The sequence below is a fragment of the Gymnodraco acuticeps genome, unplaced genomic scaffold (assembly GCF_902827175.1).
Source record: "Gymnodraco acuticeps unplaced genomic scaffold, fGymAcu1.1, whole genome shotgun sequence".
Taxonomy (NCBI): Eukaryota; Metazoa; Chordata; class Actinopteri; order Perciformes; family Bathydraconidae; genus Gymnodraco; species Gymnodraco acuticeps.
Genome location: NW_022992351.1, coordinates 9,080,222 through 9,101,456, shown reverse-complemented (window position 1 = coordinate 9,101,456; position 21,235 = coordinate 9,080,222). Strand labels below are relative to the sequence as shown.

The window sequence follows — 21,235 nt, the reverse complement described above, 5'->3', positions numbered from 1 at the left end:
ATTCTTATTAGAAACTTTTCAGCAACAACTTATTACAAGTTTTGAAAAAATGAACTGAATTCTTGAGTTAAAAAAATCTGTACTCAGGCGTGCACCTACTCGTACTGAAGAGAAGTCGGTGGCCAGTGTCCGTCCGGTCCAGTCGACTCCAGTTCCCATGACTCCCAGACAGGCGTCTGCAGGCTCCGCCCCTGGCAACGACTCATCAGAGTCCAGCCTCGGAGAATTTCCTGTCAAGTGCCTGCAAAAAGCCGGGGTGTTCGTACAGAAGATCGTCACCACTACTGGTAGGCAAACTGTTTACTGCCTGATCTTATTTTCTCCTGTTCTCCGCCTCTCGAGTATTTTGATATGAGCTGAAGGATAATTTCTGTTTTTATATACTCTATAATATAAATGTGTCTTCCTTGGTCTTTTATAGACATAGTGATTCCAGGAACCAACAGCTCAACAGATGTCCAGGCCAGGATCACTGCTGGAGAGAGCATCCACATCATCAGGGGCACCAAAGGTACAAAGACCCTTTACTAAACTTTACAAATATTTGCATGATGCTCCTATATTCAACTTATCATTCAAAATATGAGAATTTAGTTTTCGCCAATGTTTGACATGATACTAAACAGAATATTTTTGGGTTTTGGACAGTTGTTCAGACAAAATATTGTCTGCAGATAAATAATAAACATATTCATTAGTTGTAGCACTTGCCGCTTCTCTGAGAACCATTTATGCTTAACTTAATGAAGCTCATCAGTAAACTTTCTGTGTGTACTGACCTTTTCTTGCACCTCTGTCTGTTTTAGGGACTTACATCAGGTCGTCTGATGGTCGAATCTTTGCCATCAGAGCAGCTAGCAAGCCCAAGCCTGAAGAAGAGAGTACAGCGCCACCCAAAGGTAGGATGATCTATTACCAGAGCTGACTTCCAAACAAATGTCCCGTAACATTACAGTCATTGCTCACAGTAAAGTTGGTGCAGAGGCTCCAGAAAATGCGGGCGCTGAGGTAGCAATGAGCAAGACCAAAGACAGAAATACTGACCAATAAGGGCAGGGTTTTGGGAGGGGGGGCTTGAAGACACAGCTGCTAAAATGGAGCAAACCAGAAAGAGGGAGAAGAAAAATGAGTCTGAAAATGAGCATTATATAATTATAAGCATGCAGAAGAAAAAAAATACTGACATTATAATATTAATAAAGCAGTCCATGTTAGGAGTGTATTCCTTTTCAAGAGCTAATATATTGGTTCTTCTTCTCAGACTCCCAGGCCCTACCACAGGAAATGTCAACCGATGGCAGCAACGGGAAGCAGCAGACGCCCTCCAAGACTGTGCCCCGCCCCCTCTCCCCGGACAGCCCAGAGATCATCAGCGAGTTGCAGCGCTACACGGGAGCCGCCCCCCCCCGCAGCCCAACCAGAGAGCCCCCCCACCAACCTGCCCTGCACCAAACTACTTCAGACCAATGGCAGCACAGGGAAAACTCACCACCATGACGCCTCTGTGACTAATGTCATCCAGCCCAACATGGACGCCATTGACCTGAGACAGGGCGTCAAGCGCAAAGCCTGCACCCCGTCCCTGGAGGAGCTTCCCAGTAAGCAGCCCCACACGGGCAAACACTCCTCCGCCCCTCTGGCCAGCCCAGGCTTCTCCTTCCCCTTCAATGGGGGCTACAGCCTCCCTCCTCTGGGTATCAACACCTCTATGTTCTCGCCTTACTTCCAGCCCCCTCACACCCAGCTGAGGGACCCCGGTTACATGTACCCAGATCTGTTCAGCTTAGGTGGAACCGGCACCGCTTCCTCCTCCTGCCCGACGACCAACACCGCAACCTCCGTCTCATCTTCCTCGTCATCCTCTGCTTCAGTCAAAGGGGCCGGTTCGGTTCCAGGAGCCATGCCGCCGTTCATGCTGAGCCCCAGCATGGTGGGCATGGCCGGGATGCTCCCCGCAGGCTTCCCTCTGTCCTACAGCCCCTCCCTGGCCAACCTCTACACGGGGTCCATGCTGCCGGGGGGACTGCCGGGTCCTGCCGCCACTCCAGGTCCCGCCGGAGCCAGCTTCCTCTCCCAGTTCCCCTCCAATGCCGCCTCCAGCTCCTCCTCCTCTTCTCCTTCCTCCTTCTCCCCCACGGGGGAGGGCCGCCGGGGTACGGTGCTGGTAGATGGCAGGAACGTGAGCAGCGCCAGCAGCTCGGATGATGACGACGATGTCATCGAGGTGAGGGGACAGTGACAGACCAATGATTGAGCATTATTTAAAAATTATTGAAATAAGATCAAGTCCTCCGGGAGGAAGGTGTAAAAGGGCTTGTGCCGTGAGGGAAATGGACAAAAAATGAAAATAAATTGAAGTGATGACAAATGAGTGTTTCCCCTGTTTGCCTTGGAGAAATGGCCTGAAGGGCTTGAACACAGAGCGACAAATCTCAATGCTGACTATCGGAAGATAAAACCTAAGGAAGAAAATGAAAACCAAGAGGACTTTGGGCTTCCAAGTTTTGTCCATTACTGGCATTTAAAACAAATCACTGGACTGAACTGCTGATTGTGGGCCTGCAGTAGGTGTAGTGTTGACTTTAGAGAATCTAGTTCTGCAGCTTTGCTAAATGTCGAAACTCTTTCGCTTTTTTCAGCTTGTTAAAAAGATGATGGTAGGATGCAGTTGCTTACGTAAAAAAAAGGTTTGATTATTGGTAGTAACGTTCGTTAAATATCAGTAACTTGGTAGTGTCTGTTTCAGTTGTTGAATATTGCTACTGAATATTTCTTCAAAAGGTAAAAAGATCACATAAATGTAAAGAGCATTTTTGATTGAATTGAATAATTCACTGCCAGGACAAGGGTATTGTACAGTTGAAAAAAAGAAAAGAAACGAGAGCATCTTGAAGTATCAAAAAGGCTTGTTGAGGATGAGGTGGGAGACATTTACTGAAACCTTAAAACTCGATTGAACGAATGTATGCTAAATCAAATGCCTTCAAACCAGGCCTTTTTTTGAAAAGTCTCCTATTTAGGCTTTAGACGTGGGAAGATCTGATTTTCTTTTTTATGTTGATGTAATCTCTTATACTTTTTAGAGAAAAACATTGCCTAAAAACAGCCAGGTGAAAATACGGGGGGGGGAAATAACTGTGTTGTTGTGAGGTGTCCTCCTCGTAGCGGAGAAACCACCAACAGAAAATGCCTTTCTGCCTCCATCTTTCTGAATGTTAACTACTGTGAGAAAGGAGAGGTGAAGAGAGCGGACGGCCACTGCGGCTCTCTGAATCTCACCCACAGTCTTACTGTAGCCTAGCGCAAAGCGATGCAAAACACTCACTCAAGCCTATAAATGTATACGTACGAACCCCCCGAGGAATTAACCCTGAGTTTTGGTTACGCTTGTGTCGTTACTGTGTTCGTATCTGTGCGTTGTGTTCGGGTTACAATAGGAATAGTTTAAACAAAATAGAAGCTTGTGTTACCTGTTCTTTCTGTCTCATCTCATTCAACATTGTGAAACCAAACTTCTTTTTATTTGTTGGGGGAGACGATGTAGCTTTGCCAAAAACAAGAGCACATCGGAGACCTCCGTCGAAGAGGATTGTGTCTTAAAAGACCAAATAATGTCACCAACAGGATTTAAAACGCCAACACGCTCTCTCTACAGCATCCTCACGAAGCACAGTGGAGACGTCCATATCCATCTCTCTCTATGACCTTGCAGGTAACACTGTACACTGTACTGCACTGTTATAGAGACACAAATCTGTATGCGTCTGTAGAAAAGCTGCGAAAGCTTCAGCATGTGACCAAGTTCCCCCTAGATTACCCATGAAGCATCTCTCTGATCCCCTCTGATCACACAAACGGATCGGCTACGGTGTGCACTGTCCTTAAGTGGAAAAATCTTCTCCTCAAAAACGGCTGCAGCGAAGAGCTTTAAAACCCACCAGCTCTTTTTGTGACATCATCAAGTAAAGACATCAGCATGTCATCCTCTTTATCTTCCATGTTTTAGTTTACTTGTTTTTTTTTTGTGCTCTTTGAATTAACCAAATGTATTTATTTATGATGGTGCATATTTATTCATTTTTTGTACATTGTTTTTTTGCTCTTCTTTATCTTGTTTTTAAGATTTTTACAGTCCTATTACTTTTTGTTGTTACTACAGATGGAAACACTTTGGTTTCTGGTCATTTTTATTTTTGTCTTTGGGTGTCAATCTGCGAGTCTGACCCAGAACATGTGAACTTGTGCAGAACTTGCGTGCGGACCAACCAATAAGTGCATTACTGTACGCATTATAGGTCGGGATAACTGTGATCAGATCTTCATTACGATAAACCCAACAGAAGAACATCAGGGATACATTAGTATTACTAAGCTGTGTTAAAAACCTGTTTTTCTCGATTCTATGAGCTAAGATTCTTCGTGAGAATATCAAGCTTCTCAACAATTGGGGTACAAATCTTAAATATTTAATATTAGGAGCCATTTGTGCATGTAAATAAAGCTCATTCACACGTTATGGGTCAGAAACAGAAGCAGTCCAACCACTTATCATCTGAGAGGACAAGAAAATAATGATATCAGTTCATTTTCTTTACTTTTTTTTGTACGGTCCATTACTATTATCATCAGAAATGTCCATGGTGACATCCGAGGCGAGTTTCCTCCCTGTTGAACTGTTGTCAGCTCTGTGTCTGCCGCGCCGACTGACTGCTCTTTTATTTTGCCGCTTTCTACTTGAATTTACATATTTATTTATACAAATCGATTCGGTAAGACGAGTGGAGCCGACCGTCTGAATTCCATTTTAGCCGAGGAGAAGATTAAAGCTGCTGTCTTTGAGGATTGGCTCTAGTCAAAGCCTGTTGTGTCGTTTATCAATGGATAATGTGTATGACCTTGGATTACTTTTAGATCCTTTTTTTGGTTTTTGAAGTTTGTAAATAAAAAGAAACATGTTCTAAATAACACTTGTCCTTATTTCTTTACATCAATTTGAGTAGCAGGCGTAGTGCATACCCCCTTTGTATTCCCCATACACACAGAACATGAAGTCTTTTCTCTTTTTCACATGTTTGGGTTTAGTACTGACAAAACAAGACATTTAAAGAACTCATCTTAGACTTTGAGAAATGGGATAGACCTTTTATATTTTCATGACACTAACCAAATTACTTATGGCTTATGAGATCATTTTTATAAAAAAACTTTTATAAAATAAAGTTAGAAGGGGGATGCTACCGCAGAAACTGCATGAGATTATTATTATATCCCAACAAGTTAGAAATAACTTTCTTGTTGCCTTCTCCATAGTGTCATTGCTTTTGCCAGTATATATGATTAAGATCAATGGAACGTAACATTAACAGTTAAATCTGGGTTGGGGTTTGTACTGATCCGCTTTTAATCTCGTACAAAATATTGTTCAAATATTATTGTGTGTGTGAGACCTCCATTAACAAGCAGATGTTTTTATAAAAAGTGAAGACATCAAATTGAATTCCTAAAGTTGTAATAAGGACATGAAATCAACAAATTTGTCTCCTGAACAATTTGAGTTAATCTGAAAGTTTGCAGACTTTATTTTGCAGGTAACTTGAGTTCTTGGTTTGTTGCTGTTATCAGTTCATTCCAAACACCAGGGGCGGTTCTGGAGGGGCCAGGGGGGGGGCAGTGCCCCCCTAACACTGACCTCTGACCCCCCTGTGGCCCCCCTAACAATGAAAAGTGTTTTTTTTTTTTTTAAATGTATATTTTCTGGTACTCGGTTTGCCAAAAAACCGCAGGATTTTGTTGCTGTAATGTGAGATTGTGCAGACACCCTTACGTAAAGTAGAGATGTAACTGTTCATTGCCTTTATTTTTATATAAATATGGTGTGAGTTCAAACATTGCACTATAACTTAAGCTGAAGCTAACAGTAATAACTATAAGATCTATCTGAAATAAATAAGTGTACTGAAACAAATACCAATAACTGTATTGCATTGTTTTCTTATGCGCAATTACTTCATACTGTCTAGTTCTCTTTTTCGTCCTGCATTTATTGTGCCCCCCCCCCCCCCCCCCCCCAGTCAAATTGGTCTAGAACCGCCACTGCCAAACACCAAAACAGGACTAACAGTTAAGTATAAGGGATGCATTGACCTCAAATGCCAGTAACAAGTTTCAAATGTCACAATAATCAAAATAAGTTTCTTATGGTATTTTCCTGCACACAGAAGGGGATGTCATTTCACAGACAAATAGCCCACTAGTTGATTTGCATGGTTGTTCAATTACAGAACATGCACTACCTGTTATGGATGTGTATGTACAACACCTGTGCTTTTTGTTAGATTTAATTTGATCCTTTACACTTTTGTGCAAATGTACCATCTGCAACGGCCCCTCATATTCAATTAATGTAAATTGCAAAAGTCAAACCAAGTAGAACTAGGATTTTGAAACAAAAATATGCTTCCTAATCAAATGTATAGTGTAAGCCAGAGAACCTGCTTACTACTTGTCTGTTTTGGTTGCCTTTCTGACTGTTTAACTTTGTACTGTAACTTTGTACTTTTAGCTTTTCTTTTTAATGACTGATTTTAAATGCCATTTTCTTAATCTCTTTCATTTTTTGTAAAGCACTTTGAATTGCCTTGTGTTGAAAAGTGCTATATAAATAAACTTGCCTTGCCTTGCCTTACTGACTCAGTTCGGTGAAGTTGTTTTAGTCCTCAGCCTTTGTCTCTGTTGCATTCTTTGCCTGTTTAGAACAGTTGTTACAACAAGTATTGGATTTTTTCTAAATCCTTACCAGAAGGAGACCATTATTAATGTGTGCAGTGATAAGTTACACTGTGTAGCCTACAGTAGTAAAGTTAAAGAATATTTTCCACAAAAAATAATCAACCAAATTATGAAAAAATATTTCCCCCTAACTTGTTGGCGAATTAAAACCAACAGAAGACCATCAATTACCATACATTGTTTTTTCATTAAAACAAATATGTTAGATATGATAGCTCAGTGTCTCCCTTACAACGGCTGTGAATATACTTTGATTTGTTTATGAGTTGTTGATTGACCGTCAAGATAAAATCCGGTAGTAACTGTCTAACTTTACCGAACTGAGTTAATGTCATGTGGCTGCATTCCACCAAAGGCAACTAAAGGTTATGATTATTCACACTCATTTTATCATCATAATTGTTATATTTTTAAATTATGTAAAGCGTCTAAGAGTTTTTGCGAAAAGCACAATTCAAAGTCATCGATTGACTATTTTTTAACCCAGCTCAACGTATTGTGTGGTGCAAACTGAGACGAGACCATAGGACGAGACCTACTGCTTCATTTGTTGAAAACTCGGTTTCCCAGAGTTCTCTGCTGTTACGTGACTTGACGCTTTTTTCACCGATTGTTGATGACGACGGCAGCCACAGCGCAGGTTAGTAGCTGAGCGGTGTACTGGGAGCTATGACTGGGAGGAGTGCCTGCCAAGATAAAATAATTTACTCCGACGACTTGCTCTGAAAACACGGAGGAACAAAAACAACAAACGAGTGAAACAAAGCTTATATTAAAGCCCGGGAACTATACCCGTTTTGACGCTGTTTCAGGAGCTTCTCTAACATTGTTTTGAAGGCCTGTTGCTAGCTGCGGGGATCCTCGGGCTAGCCCTGTAGACACCGGGCCGAGAGAGCGCAAGGGACTGGGACAGGAGCTCCGCGGGATAACGACCAGGTTTGACTGACCCTGCCAGTCCTATCTTATAACACAACGAAGACGTAACCTCTCCTGCTCCGGGTGTCGGATATATACAGCGAAACTCCAGGCGCTCTCAGTTTGACAGCTAGCTAACATTAGCTCTGCTCTGTTTACAAGCTAGCCCAGCCCAGACAGTCTGGAGAAGTTGTCTCTTCGGTGTATTTGTTTCTGTTAGGATTTGCGTACTTGGGTGCTTGCGCCTTCATGCTAGCTGGTGGTGATTTGTAACCTTGTTGTACTTCTATGTACGTGGACTGAAGGTCGCCAGCCAGGCAGCTTGATCAAAAGGTCTCCTAGTTAAGGTTATCACATCTTATCTACTGCTGGCCATAGTTTGTTAGTCATTTTAAGAGAAGGAATAGTCCTACTGAGCTGATCATCCACGCTATCTCTGACCAGTTGGAAGACAGTATCCCGGATGAAGGCTCACAGAGAAGTGTGGATTTTGATGCTGTCAGGACCTACAGGTGTCACCTGTTCTTCTTGGCATTATTAATATCACACCGACATCTGCTCCACCAGAAGCCACTGATCTGCTGCTCCCTTGGGCAGATTTGCTCAAGAAGGATCCTCATCCAAAGAGACCACGATGAATCGTTACCTGCCGGTGGCCCGACAGCACTTCCTGGCTGCCCTTGCCAGCACCAGTGTGGTGGTGAAGAGTATAAGTGCTGTGGTGGTTCTCCTCTACCTACTGTCATGGGCTGTGGACACTCCATACGCACTGGGGGTGACACCAGGCTACCTCTTTCCACCCAACTTCTGGGTGTGGACACTGTTGACCCATGGGGTGGTGGAGCAGCACATCTGGGGTGTGGCAGTGAATGTGGGGACAGTGATGGCCTGTGGGCGCCTGCTGGAGCCTCTCTGGGGTGCTCTGGAGCTTCTGATCTTTTTCGCAGTGGTTAACGTCTCTGCAGGCCTCCTGGCCGGCCTCGCCTACCTCCTCACATATGTTGCCACCTTTGACCTCACTTACCTGTTTGCTGTGCGGGCCTACGGAGCAGCCGGGTTCCTGGGAGGAGTGCTGGTGGCGCTGAAGCAGACCATGGGAGACACTACAGTGCTCAGAGTGCCTCAGGTGAGCATAACACACACTGAAAGTCATTTCTGCTCTGCATGCTTATTTGACAGCCTCTTACTAATAACACTTTGGTGAAGACCCTAAAAGGATACTAGAAACACAACAACATACAAAGTGCAGCAGTAAGAAAGACAACAAAGACATTTATATTTAATGCAGGACTTCTCTACAAAATATGTTTACATTTCTTTGTGCCTGTTTCAGTGGGATGACTTCCCAGTTTCATGAATTGGGACTTTATGCTGTGACCTATTTTTGTTTGGTTTATTCTTGTCACATAGTATACAGCACTTGCTTCTTTTAGTTTGTTTAATGACAGTGTGATATTGTTAGTAATAGCTGTAATCCTTTTATGAACGAACACACGTCAAATGATTGCCATCCTCTTGTATTAAAGCCATAAAGGCCTGTGGTTTTTAGATCGCTCAGTGCCTAGTTTGTGTTGTCTGTGATTCTCTTCCAAATGTGGGCTACGGTGTGATCTGTTCATTTAAAGATGATATCTGATACTCCTCTGCAGGGCAGCTTACACGTAATGTCCCGATAAGGGCTTAGTGTTTTGCTGAAGCACACATTAGCTACACATTCTGAATGTGTCTCTAAACCAGGCCATTGTTGGTGCTTTTTATGAGTTTCTATTACACTAGGTTACTTTACTGTAATGTAGGTGTAGAAAATGAAACTGCCACGGGGGCACCACATAGAACCTTACTCAAGAATATGATTACATTTCCTGCAAAAAATCCATGTGCCCTCTTGTTTGCCAATCCCACCTACACGTGTCCCCAATGTGTCGGTACAGAATCACCAGGTGCCCCAAACCGCCTTCAAAGTCAAAGCATAAACAACTACTTCAAGTAACTTCAATAATTACACTAAATATAAGGTACATTTAATACAATAAACTAAAACTGCCAGAAAATAAATGTTTAACTATTAAATAAATCAACAGCAGTAGGGCTGCACAATTAATGAAACGTTAATCAAAATGGCAATATCGACTTGTGCTGTGTCCAAATGGCAGTAAGTTCTAATTTTGGTAGATGGAAACATTTAAAATATATTTAAATAAAGTATTGTGGTGATGCATTAAGTCCCGACCTACAAATGCCATTTTTTAGACTTAATAAAATCCTTTTTCGTTGGAGATCTTCTTACAAAATCACACCATAATCCTTTTAGTATATATTTGTAATGATTATGTGGGTAATGGTTTTTAAATGATCATTCCCTCTAATGTCGGGAATCATATCTCAATATCAGTCAAAGTTATATATTTTTTTCTTCAACTTGTGAAAGCCTTCCTTTAAAATCCCTCATTTGAGTAAAGCACGTTTGGAACTGTATCAAAACAAACCCTGGTACATTTGGACTCGCCCGCCACCCTGGCGTGTAACCAGCTATTGTTTGGTGTTCCACTTCCTCAATCCTGCTGACCTCAGTGAGTTGTGGGAACTGGCAGCCACGGTGGTCCGTGGACCCAATAGTATCTCTCCCTGTGCCCGATGGTTTCTGTTCACAGGACCTCAAATCTGTCTCCCCCTCTCCTCTCAGGTGAGACTCAAAGCAGCACCGGCCCTGGTCCTGCTCTTCCTCTCCTTGCTGCGCCTGTCGGGGCTGCTGGAGAGCTCCGCCCCCCTGGCTGCGTACAGCTTCGGCGCCCTGTCCGGGTGGGTGTACCTGCGCTTCTACCAGAGGCACAGCCGGGGCCGCGGGGACATGTCGGACCACTTCGCCTTCGCTAGCTTCTTCCCGGAGGCGCTGCAGCCGGCCGTGGGGCTGCTGGCGGGGCTGGTGCACGCCGCCCTGGTGAAGCTGAAGGTGTGCAGGAAGATGGTGAAGAGATATGACGTGGGGGCGCCCTCCTCCATCACCATCAGCCTGCCAGGGACAGACCCCCAGGATGCAGAGAGGAGGAGGTGAGTCACATTCTGTTCTTAGTCATCTCATGGAAAGGGTGGTTGGGTATATTGGTGCATTACATGTATGACACTGGCCTGTTACAGTCTAGTAGGGTTCAGGTACCTCCATGAGCCTTTGCATATGGTTTAGTTGACCTTTACAATAATCTTCATTAAAGCGTTTAGTGTAAATTGTAGAGCAACCACCAAACAGCTCCAACCCAAACCCTCCACCACTACATTCCCATGTCCACATTGCACAAGAATAATCGGGTCCAGAATCGGCCTCTACGCTCACCTGAAGACCCACAAGGACCAAGAAGGAGGACAGTCATACTCGACTACGAGTGACAGCCGATGATTATGCTCATGTTCAGGTTTCATATTTGGTGCCTCTACCGTGACATATCACATGCTTTAATGTTCAGAAAGCTCTTTCTTTTTCTCATACTGCCTGTGCTGTCGTGATTGGTCAACCGCTTAGAGAGGTCTGGTGCCATAGCCTCATCACGTACACTGTGTTGGAGCGCTAGCCAATTGAAAAATGGAGGCAAAATGGAGCATTTGAGCCTTTGCAGCCCATTTCCACACACAACAACCTACATTATAATTCTACAAATAATGCATTTTATTTATATAGGCGTCTTTCCAAGCTCTCAATGTCGACGTATATAACACACTAGAGGAAAGGGTAAACCCAAAAAAGTATAATAGGGACTAGTGTTGTCACGATACCAACATTTTGGTTTCGATACCGATACCAAGTGAAGAATTGCGATTCCGATTGTTTTTCGATACTTAAAAAAAAAAAAATGTTGTGCTTTATTTCACACCAGAACCACATTGGTCAGCTAGCTAAAAATATAGCCATATTAGACAGTTATCATTGCCTCGTCAAACTACGAAAACGTTCGCTTGTCACAAAATAAATTACACTTGTTTGACTTAGATTTGAGGGCATGGGCTTGAGCATGATGTAATTATGTTATCTATCACATTCGCTAACCTGTCTGTCTTTAAATTCTTTAAACAGCTCTGGATTCCGGTCGGCGGGTGCTTAGCCAAGTCTGATGTGTTGGCTCCCTTGGTTTGCAGGGATCTAAAACATTTCTCACAGACAGGCCTCGTGGTGTCCGTAGGCTTGCCCTCACTGTCAGAGATATAGCTCAAATACTTCCAAATTTAGCTTCTGGCGTCTTTTTTGTCAACAAGCCGAGGCGCAGCGGCAGTTGCACTCCCACTTGCAGCCATGCTTCTCGTTTTCTCACATGCTCTGGCAGCTAGCGCGTGCACGAGAGAGGGGAGGGACTTAGAACGTGCTTGAGAGGGGCGGGACTGCAGGCACGGCTGCAGTGCAGGGAATGGAAGCAGAGCGCTGAACACACACGGCTCTTATTAAAACAGCGCTTTCTCACCGGAGTACTTTTCCCCGTCATTCTTAAAGTACCGATACTAATGAAACGGAGGAATCGTACCGTTTTTAACGGCAGAGTATCGCGGTACCTTTCAAGTATCGGTACACCGTGCAACACTAATAGGGACCCTTTAAATGCTCTCTCTATGGCAACAATATGTTGCTGCACCAATAAATACATTGCCTTCAAATCTTTTCATGTGGTTCCAATGAAAGAGTAGTCATCCCTCATGATCTAAATGTTGATTCAGAAGTTGTTGATACTGAATACTTTCAATTTGAGTAAATAATGATCATGTTCTATTTCATTAATGTCGATAAATATAAAATATTGTTGACTTCTAACATTTTCCCAATAAGGGTCATTAAGTAGCTGTTCTGGGGCTTTCTGTGATGTCACATATTGTTTAATGATATAATACCATTGTCATCAGAAAGAAACAGAATGCACACAAGGATCCGTGACTGATATAATAAATACACACTCACCCATATAGTCAAATAAATACTCCTAGAGGAGACGAATAACAAAAGCAGTGTATATTTAACCTCTGTGTTCTTTTCCAGTCATACTCCTCAAACAGATCATGCATACACTCTTAAACAAACTCCCTAATCTCTCTCGCTGTCAGAGGTTACAGTCTATGGCCTTTCCTTCTGCTCCTTTGTCCAGCAGACACACTCTCAAGCTGTCACACAGATTCAGTTACAGAGAGATCTCTCTTTCACACTAACACAGACCTGCGCCCCTGTAATTGTCACGGGGTAATTTGATACTTTCAACCAACTCTGTCCTTTGTGGCAGGATGTCCCTTTGTGTTTCCTGTCTATCTACACTGTCCCGACTGAACATTAAAAGCCTCTACTTATCCATCTTCCATTCAGCATAGCCATTGAGCCCTCCTGCTGCACATGCTTAAACATCACATACATGTTATTACACATTTACCCAGAAACCTGTTGAACTCCATAGGCTCCGGTCTGCATTTTCTAGGTAGTGTTCTCTTCCTCGGGTATGACACATTAAATATGGCTGCCGCTGGAAGAAACCCTCTATACATGCTTTGTTTTGATTTGCTTTGGATTAAGAGGAATGCCTTCTGGCTAATTAACCTCATGGTGATCATTTTCAATGTAATTGTTACGTCTCCTAAATAAGGCCATTCAATTACTTTAACACTAAAACCGCCACAAACAGGCCTCCCCTATTCTGTATGATTGAATAAATAAAGCCTTGAATCTAATATCAAAACATATAAAAGATAATCTAAAATGTATATTCAAAGAAGAATTCCAATATTCTTAAAGTACAAGGTTTAAATGTCCTGTTTTCAGTCCAAAAAATGTTGTTTATTATGATAAACAATGTAAACAATGTAAAACAAACCTTTTTGTTTTTGAGAGGTTGAAATCTGCATTTTCTGCCATTTTAACTATTCGTTGAAGCTGAAACTAACATCTCTTTCCCTCCTTCCAGGCAGCTGGCTCTGAAGGCTCTGAACGAGCGTCTGAAGCGCGTGGACGACCAGTCGGCCTGGCCCAGCATGGACGACGAAGACGACGAGGAGGACGACGAGATCAGGACGGACACGCAGCCCCTCCTCCCCTCCTCCTCAGGGGGACCTGCCGGCGCCTCTCTCTCCTCCACCTCCTCATCCTCAATGTCACAGAGCAGCGGGGGGGCGTCCACGGGCGTAGCGCAGCACCCCGAGTCCAGCATCATTAGCTTCGAGGACGCCCCTTCTAGATCGTAACAAATTGAACACGCTGCGTAGAGAAACCCTCGCTCTGTGACTCCAATGACAGTGAGAACACACTCGATATCACACACACACACACACACACACACAACATGACCAGCTCATACACACGGCCGTGCGCTCACAAACACACTGTTGGTAACTGTTCAGTGCTTTCAGTTCAGACATGTTGTAAATCTCAGTGTAGTAGGGCAAACTGGACCCTCAAATTCTTCTCCCTCTTCCTGCAAAGGCGACCAGAAATTCTGTCTTTGTGGACTTAAGCTCAACACTCGCTCCTCTGCTTCATGTCTCTTTCTCTTGCTTTCTAAATAAATAACAAAATGGGTGTACAACATTCTTTTTATAGTTATTTTTCGGAGCAGCCGTAGTTGTTCTCTGATTGCCTGAGAAATACGTCGGTGACAAACACTGAATTCTTGTCAGAAGGTTGACCCCAAGGAGCGCTCACTGGGCCTTGAAGCGTACCCAGGTGTGTAACGGAGGAAGTATGAAAAGCACGTACTCTGAGATGTGCTGCCCGGAGGAAAGAAGCTGCTGCAGGTCCGTCCTGCTGAAAAACTATGATACAAAACTTCAAGATTTTGAAGAGGTGCCAGATGAGAGGAATCCAGACCAGGTTCAATTGCTTCCCGGTGTGTCTCTGAAACAACAGGCAGACAAATGGAAAGCCTCCCCCACCTTTTTTGATCCCATTTGTTGTTCAGTGGAGAAAAATTCTGATTTCTTTTTTTTTTTATTCAAAATCAAAAAACACCTTTTTGTTCCTTTTTAAACAAACAAGATACGTGAATGGCGTTACCCCTACACACAGATCTGTTGTGTGGATGTTTTACGAGTTATACGTTTTAGGTTCATTTCAAACATCCTCTTGTACTGTTTTACACTTCCACCGTCTACGATCTGAAATGACACAATGATCATCAATAGCTATTTAACTATCTGAGTGCATGTGATACAGAGAGGGGTCTGTCGAGATTGTGTGCGCCATTTGCAGAGACGGGCAGGAGAAGGGTAGAGATGAGGCGTGATGGTCATGCAGGTATTTACAGAGTAGCAGTTTGTATCTGTGCTGTCACTTGTTATATAAACGACTGCGCAGACATGAAACAGTAATCAGCCCGGCCATTTCCCAACAACGTCCTTTGAATTTATAACATCCGTCATTTCTAAACTCGCGATGCCTAACAGAGCTGGTGGTGAATTATTTTCGAGGGAGGTTGACTGGCAGCTAAATTGTCCCCATTTAAAACGCATCATAGATTATATGCAGACCAAAAAGGTCAGATGATTTATTCATTTTGTTGACAGTCATCGCTGTAGATGTCGCCGCAGATTATGCTAACGTTCAAGCCATTACATTCCCAATTTCCCTCCTGTCCTCGTTGATTAAAGTCGGAAGCAGCCAATACATTATTTCAGCTATACGATCACGGTGATGACAAATCTTATCAATTGTGATGTTCAAAGTCTTCCTGAGACAAAAGTGGATTATTGACAGTCTCACTAAGGTCACTTGTTCTTTATTTCACAAACCATCCTGGAAACTAAAACCTCAGTAAATCATCAGAAGCATTCCAAATTACTAACATTAAATCTGGAGAAAACATTTTTAATTTAAATGTTTTAATACATGTTCAATTCAAATGAGGAGTTATGGTTTTTATATCTAAACATCTAATATGTGTTATTTATTGCAGTGGCCTTACTGATCATTGTATTTGTCACTAATTGAGTTGGCATTCATTTAAACAAATAATAACAAAAGGAAGACAGGTTTTGTTCTGCCATGTGTCGCCCCTCTATTATAAATGTCCGACCCCTGTTCACCCGGATATATTGGCCTTTGATCTGTAATGTGATTTTGGGACGGATATTTGTTATCTGATTATCGAGCAAATGGTGTGTGTAGTGGAGGATATTTTGGTATGTGCGGGGAAATGGCGGAAAAGTCTGATTCCTTGACTTGATAATTTGTAGTTTGGAGTAATAGCATCACAAGATTAGCTCTTGACAAAAGGTGCCCTCTGACTCAATGTGTTGACGCTACAATGCTACCAGTTAAGGAACACATGCTCCTGGGAAATTGTTGACTTTTTCTTGGGAAAAAAAAGTCACATTCAAACTTTCAACGGCTTCCATTTTGTCCCCTTTAGATTTCCAACCCGTGCTTCTGTTTGAATCTGACAGTGTGCTCCAGATGAACAATGTGAAATACGGCAAATTCAGATGAAATATACGGTTTGAACTCTTAGTTTAGCATTGACAAACGGTTGCTTTTCCCCGTATGGAAAGGTGTAATGTATGGGAAGTGATAAGCCATAATAGAGTGATGTGATTCTCCTTCTGTTCATGTCACTCTGCTCTTATTTTGGCAACAAGATGTTTACGTCGGTGTCCACGCTTTAATTAAATATGACTGAGCTATAACTGAATGGACAGAAATGAAACACAGCTTCAGGTTGTAGAAGGCAGAGCTCAAATGTCTAGAAAAGTAGCAAGGGTGGAAAAGTGTCAAAACTAATTACAGATTTTACCGCGCAATGACACTTTTATGGTGTCATCTCGCACCTTTTTTGAATTGCGAGTTACTCTGGAAATGACATGTTATCTTGTTTTGCTTGGCTGCTAGGCTTGCATAATACCTTAAAGTCAGCAATACAGTGAAACACGTTCTTACATGGATGCCAACGATGCAGTTGTGTAATCCGGTGAAGTTGTGTAAGCGTGTTGGAATGCTCTAGTTGGCAGTCAGAGGTTTCATTCAGCCTGGCCACACCTCCATACCTGATTCCTGTATTTACATTTGTTCTGGCTGTAAACATCCTCAATGAGAAGAAAAGAGACTGTCAGTTTGAATAATGCCAATTTATCGTCGCTCTTGAAAAGTAGAAGAGCTAGAGGCGAGGATAATGAGTGTGTTGTCGTTTTAGGTTATAACCAAGCACTTTATTGCTGGAACTCAATGTGGTTAAAGACACGGTTTATAAGTGTTGTCCTGTACACTAGTATCTTGTCATTATTAAAGACACACCGCAGACAGGAAGCCCATTCGAAACCCTTAATGAGTGCTTTGGCAGCTTCGCCCAGACAATTCGATTCTCCCTGGATGGTATCCTTTCAAAGTGGCCAATTCAAGTCCAATTTCTCTTATAATTTTTTATGTAAACTGGAAAAAAAACGTGTTTTAATGACACTGCCGGGGAGACAAAAGCTCATGGACAATTTACATTTCAAAGTTGCTTATTTTTGAAAGGCTGGCAACAAATATCCTATTAAATCTAATTGTTTGGAGACTTTGGGGAAACATCTTGTAAATGAAAGCTGTCCTCCGGCCCTGAAATGAATGACATCGTGTGTGTGTGTGTGTGTGTGTGTGTGTGTGTGTGTGTGTGTGTGTGTGTTGTGTGTGTGTGTGTGTGTGTGTGTGTGTGTGTGTGTGTGTGTGTGTGTGTGTGTGTGTGTGTGTGTGTGTGTGTGTGTGTGTGTGTGTGTGTGTGTTGTGTGTGTGTGTGTGTGTGGGTGTGTGTGTGTGTGTGTGTGTGTGTGTGTGCTGTTGGGAAGGGGGGGTTCATTCACAGCAATGTTTTATAAATAGTTTTCACTACTTTCATTTTCCTTTTCTGTCCCTACTTTTGCACCAACAGATCGTGTTCAAACTAATGACAGTCATTCTCTCTATCTATCTCTGTTGCACAGACTTTTCTGTTTTGGTTTTCAGATATTTGACTTTATCTCTATATGAAATAAAAGACGATTGTATGAAATAAAAATATGTTTTTCATTCTTTTTTGTGACATTTGCTTTCCTTCTGTGGATGTGATTTGACATTAAAGGTGGGCTAGATAGTGGTGGGATGATGTGACCTGTACAATCCTATAAGGAACCTTACAGAATGATCTATAGGAGGAAATCCAAGTGTTCTACCAGATCTTGAATATGCATACAATTAGCATAGCAATTACTCATATCATATATGACACCCTTTTGTCATGTGTCACTGCTGACTATAGGGTCATTCATAATTACAAAAATGTGTTTAATTCAGACATAATACTCAACTACCTACAGTTTTCAAGGTTTAGAATAACATTTCTATTTATCAATCTAAATGAAATAGTTTTTTAAACCCAATTTATTTGTCAAAATGTATGACATGGTATGCAACTTTCAAGGGTACAGTATTTGTTTGATCATTCATCAAATCAAAATTGAAAACAGGAAAAAGGTATATGCAAATAGCCTTAATCAATTTATCCATCCATCCATCTTCTCCCGCTTATCTGTGGTCGGGTCGCGGAGGTAGCAGTTCCAGCAGAGAGCCCCAAACTTTCCTTTCCCTGGCCACATCAACCAGCTCTGACTGGGGGATCCCAAGGCGCTCCCAGGCCAGCGAAGAGATATAATCCCTCCCCCTGGTCCTAGGTCTACCCCTTGGTCTCTTCCCAGCTAGACGTGCCTGGAACACCTCCCTAGGGAGGCGCCCAGGTGGCATCCTAACTAGGTGCCCGAACCACCTCAACTGGCTCCTTTCGCCGCGAAGGAGGAGCGGTTCAACTCCGAGTCCCTCCCGGATGACTGAACTTCTCACCTTATCCCTAAGGGAGACACCAGCCACCCTGTGGAGAAAACCCATCTCGACCGCTTGTATCCGCAATCTCGTTATTTCGGTCATGACCCATCCTTCATGACCATAGGTGAGGGTAGGAACGAAAATGGCCAGGTAGACAGAGAGCTTTGCCTTCTGGCTCAGCTCCCTTTTCGTCACAACGGTGCGGTAAAGCGACTGCAGTACCGCTCCCGCTTCTCCGATTCTCCGGCCCATCTCACACTCCATTGTTCCCTCACTCGAGAACAAGACCCCCCGAGATACTTGAACTCCTTCACTTGGGGTAAGGACTCATTCCCTACTTGGAGTGGACAGTCCATCGGTTTCCTGCTGAGAACCATGGCCTCAGATTTGGAGGTGCTGATCCTCATCCCAGCCGCTTCACACTCGGTTAAGAACCGATTCAGTGAGTGCTGAAGGTCGCAGCCCGATGAAGCCATTAGAACCACATCATCTGCAAAAAGCAGTGGTGCAATCCTTAGTTCACCGAACTGCAGACCCCCTCCCCCACGACTACGCCTCGAAATCCGATCCATGTATATTACAAACAGGATTGGTGACAAAGTGCAGCCCTGGCGGAGGCCAACCCTCACCGGAAATGGGTCCGACTTACTGCTGAGGACCCGGACACAGCTCTCGCTTTGGGAGTACAGAGATTGGATGGCCCTGAGTAGAGACCCCCTCACCCCATACTCCCGCAGCACCTCCCACAGTAACTCCCTGGGAACTCGGTCATACGCCTTCTCCAAATCTACAAAACACATGTAGACCGGATAAGCGTACTGCCAGGCCCCCTCCAGGATCCTTGCGAGAGTAAAAAGCTGATCCATCGTTCCACGACCAGGACGGAATCCGCATTGTTCCTCCTCAATCTGAGGTTCGACAATCGGCCTGACCCTCCTTTCGAGTACCTTAGAGTAAACTTTCCCGGAGAGGCTGAGTAGTGTGATGCCTCTGTAATTGGCACACACCCTCTGATCCCCCTTTTTGAAAAGGGGAACCACCACCCCGGTCTGCCACTCCTTCGGTACTGTTTCCGACTTCCACGCAACGTTGATGAGACGTGTCAACCATGACAGTCCCTCAACACCCAGAGCCTTCAGCATTTCTGGGCGGTTCTCATCTACCCTCGGGGCTTTGCCACTGTGGAGTTGTTTGACGACCTCAGTGACCTCCCCCCGGGAGATTGGTGTTGATCCCCCGTCATACTCCAGCTCTGCCTCTAACATAGAGGGCGGAGTTGTCGGGTTCAGGAGTTCCTCAAAGTGTTCCTTCCAACGCCCTAACACTCCATCAGTTGAGGTCAACAACGTCCCATCCTTACTGTACACAGCTTGGATGGTTCCCTGCTTCCCCCTCCTGAGGTGTCGGACAGTTTTCCAGAACAACTTTGGTACCGCCCGAAAGTCCTTTTCCATGTCTTCTCCAAACTTCTCCCACACCGGCTGCTTTGCCTCGGCCACGGCTGAGGCTGCTGCCCTTCGGGCCTGTCGGTACCTTGCAACTGCCTCGGGAGTCCCCCGGGATAACAAATCCCTGAAGGCCTCCTTCTTCAGTTGGACAGCTTCCCTGACCACCGGTGTCCACCAGGAGTTTCGAGGGTTACCGCCCCTTGAGGCACCTAAGACCTTGAGACCACAGCTCCCCGCCGCAGCTTCGGCAATAGAGGCTTTGAACACCGACCACTCTGGTTCAATGTCCCCAACCTCCACAGGAATGCCCGAAAAGCTCCGCCGGAGGTGTGAGTTGAAGGCCTCCTCCAGACGTTCCCAGTTCACCCGAACTACACGTTTGGGCTTACCAGGTCTATCCAGAGGTTTCTCCCGCCACTTGACCCAACTCACCACCAGATGGTGATCAGTTTACAACTCCGCCCCTCTCTTTACCCGATTGTCCAAAACATACGGCCTCAGGTCCGATGATACGATAGCACATACAACAGTCAGAGTTTTCCCCCCCATAACCCGCAGGCGTAGGGAGGCGACCCTCTCGTCCACTGGGATAAACTCCAACAACGAAGCACCCAACCGGGGATTTATGAGTATCCCCACACCCGCCCGGCGCCTCACACCTTGAGCAACTCCGGAGAAAAATAGAGTCCAACCCCTATCCAGAAGTAAGGTTCCAGAACCGACGCTGTGCGTAGAGGTGAGCCCAACCAGATCCAGCTGGTAACACTCCACCTCCCGCACAAGCTCCGGCTCCTTCCCCCCCAGAGAGGTGACGTTCCACGTCCCCAAAGCCAGCTTCTGTCGCTCGGGTCTGGTCCGTCGAGACCCTCTGCTTTCACTGCCACCCTTCTGGCAGCACACCCGACCCCATCGCTGTTTCCTGTAGGTGGTGGGCCCGCAGGACGGAGAAGCGGAGGTGTTGCCCATGTTGCCTTTTCGGGCTGTGCCCGGCCGGGCTCCGTGGCAAGCCCGGCCACCAGACGCTCGCTGACGAGTCCTCCTTCTGGGCCTGGCTCCAGAAGGGGACCCCGGGCTTCCTCCTGGCCGGGTTTCCTCACTTCTTTGTTGTTCTTTCATGAGGTCTTTTGAACCAATCTTAGTCTGGCCCCTTGCCTGAGACCAATTTGCCATGGGAGACCCTACCAGGAACACAAGGTTCCAGACAACACAGCCCCCAGGTTCATCAGGGCACACAAACCTCTCTACCACGGTAAGGTGCTGGTTCTTCAGAGAGGCACTAATCAATTTAGTGAACTTTATATTACGA

General features: G+C 44.4%; 2 protein-coding genes across 2 annotated transcripts in view; both read left to right on the top strand.

The window, feature by feature from the left end:
- The window catches only part of LOC117541769 (helicase ARIP4-like), a 97,124-nt gene extending 92,159 nt beyond the window's left edge, over positions 1-4,965 (top strand). The window contains 5 exon segments of the mRNA XM_034208945.1: positions 88-287; positions 422-511; positions 807-899; positions 1,262-1,400; positions 1,402-4,965. Coding sequence (XP_034064836.1) covers positions 88-287; positions 422-511; positions 807-899; positions 1,262-1,400; positions 1,402-2,239 — 1,360 coding nt within the window. The 3' untranslated portion in view covers positions 2,240-4,965.
- A 2,437-nt stretch (positions 4,966-7,402) lies between these two features.
- Positions 7,403-17,681, top strand: tmem115 (transmembrane protein 115). Its single transcript, XM_034209409.1, has 3 exons — positions 7,403-8,830; positions 10,388-10,752; positions 13,626-17,681. The coding sequence occupies exons 1-3, from the start codon at positions 8,339-8,341 to the stop codon at positions 13,900-13,902; spliced, it is 1,134 nt and encodes a 377-aa protein (XP_034065300.1). The 5' UTR covers positions 7,403-8,338; the 3' UTR covers positions 13,903-17,681.
- The last annotated feature ends 3,554 nt before the right edge of the window (positions 17,682-21,235 follow it).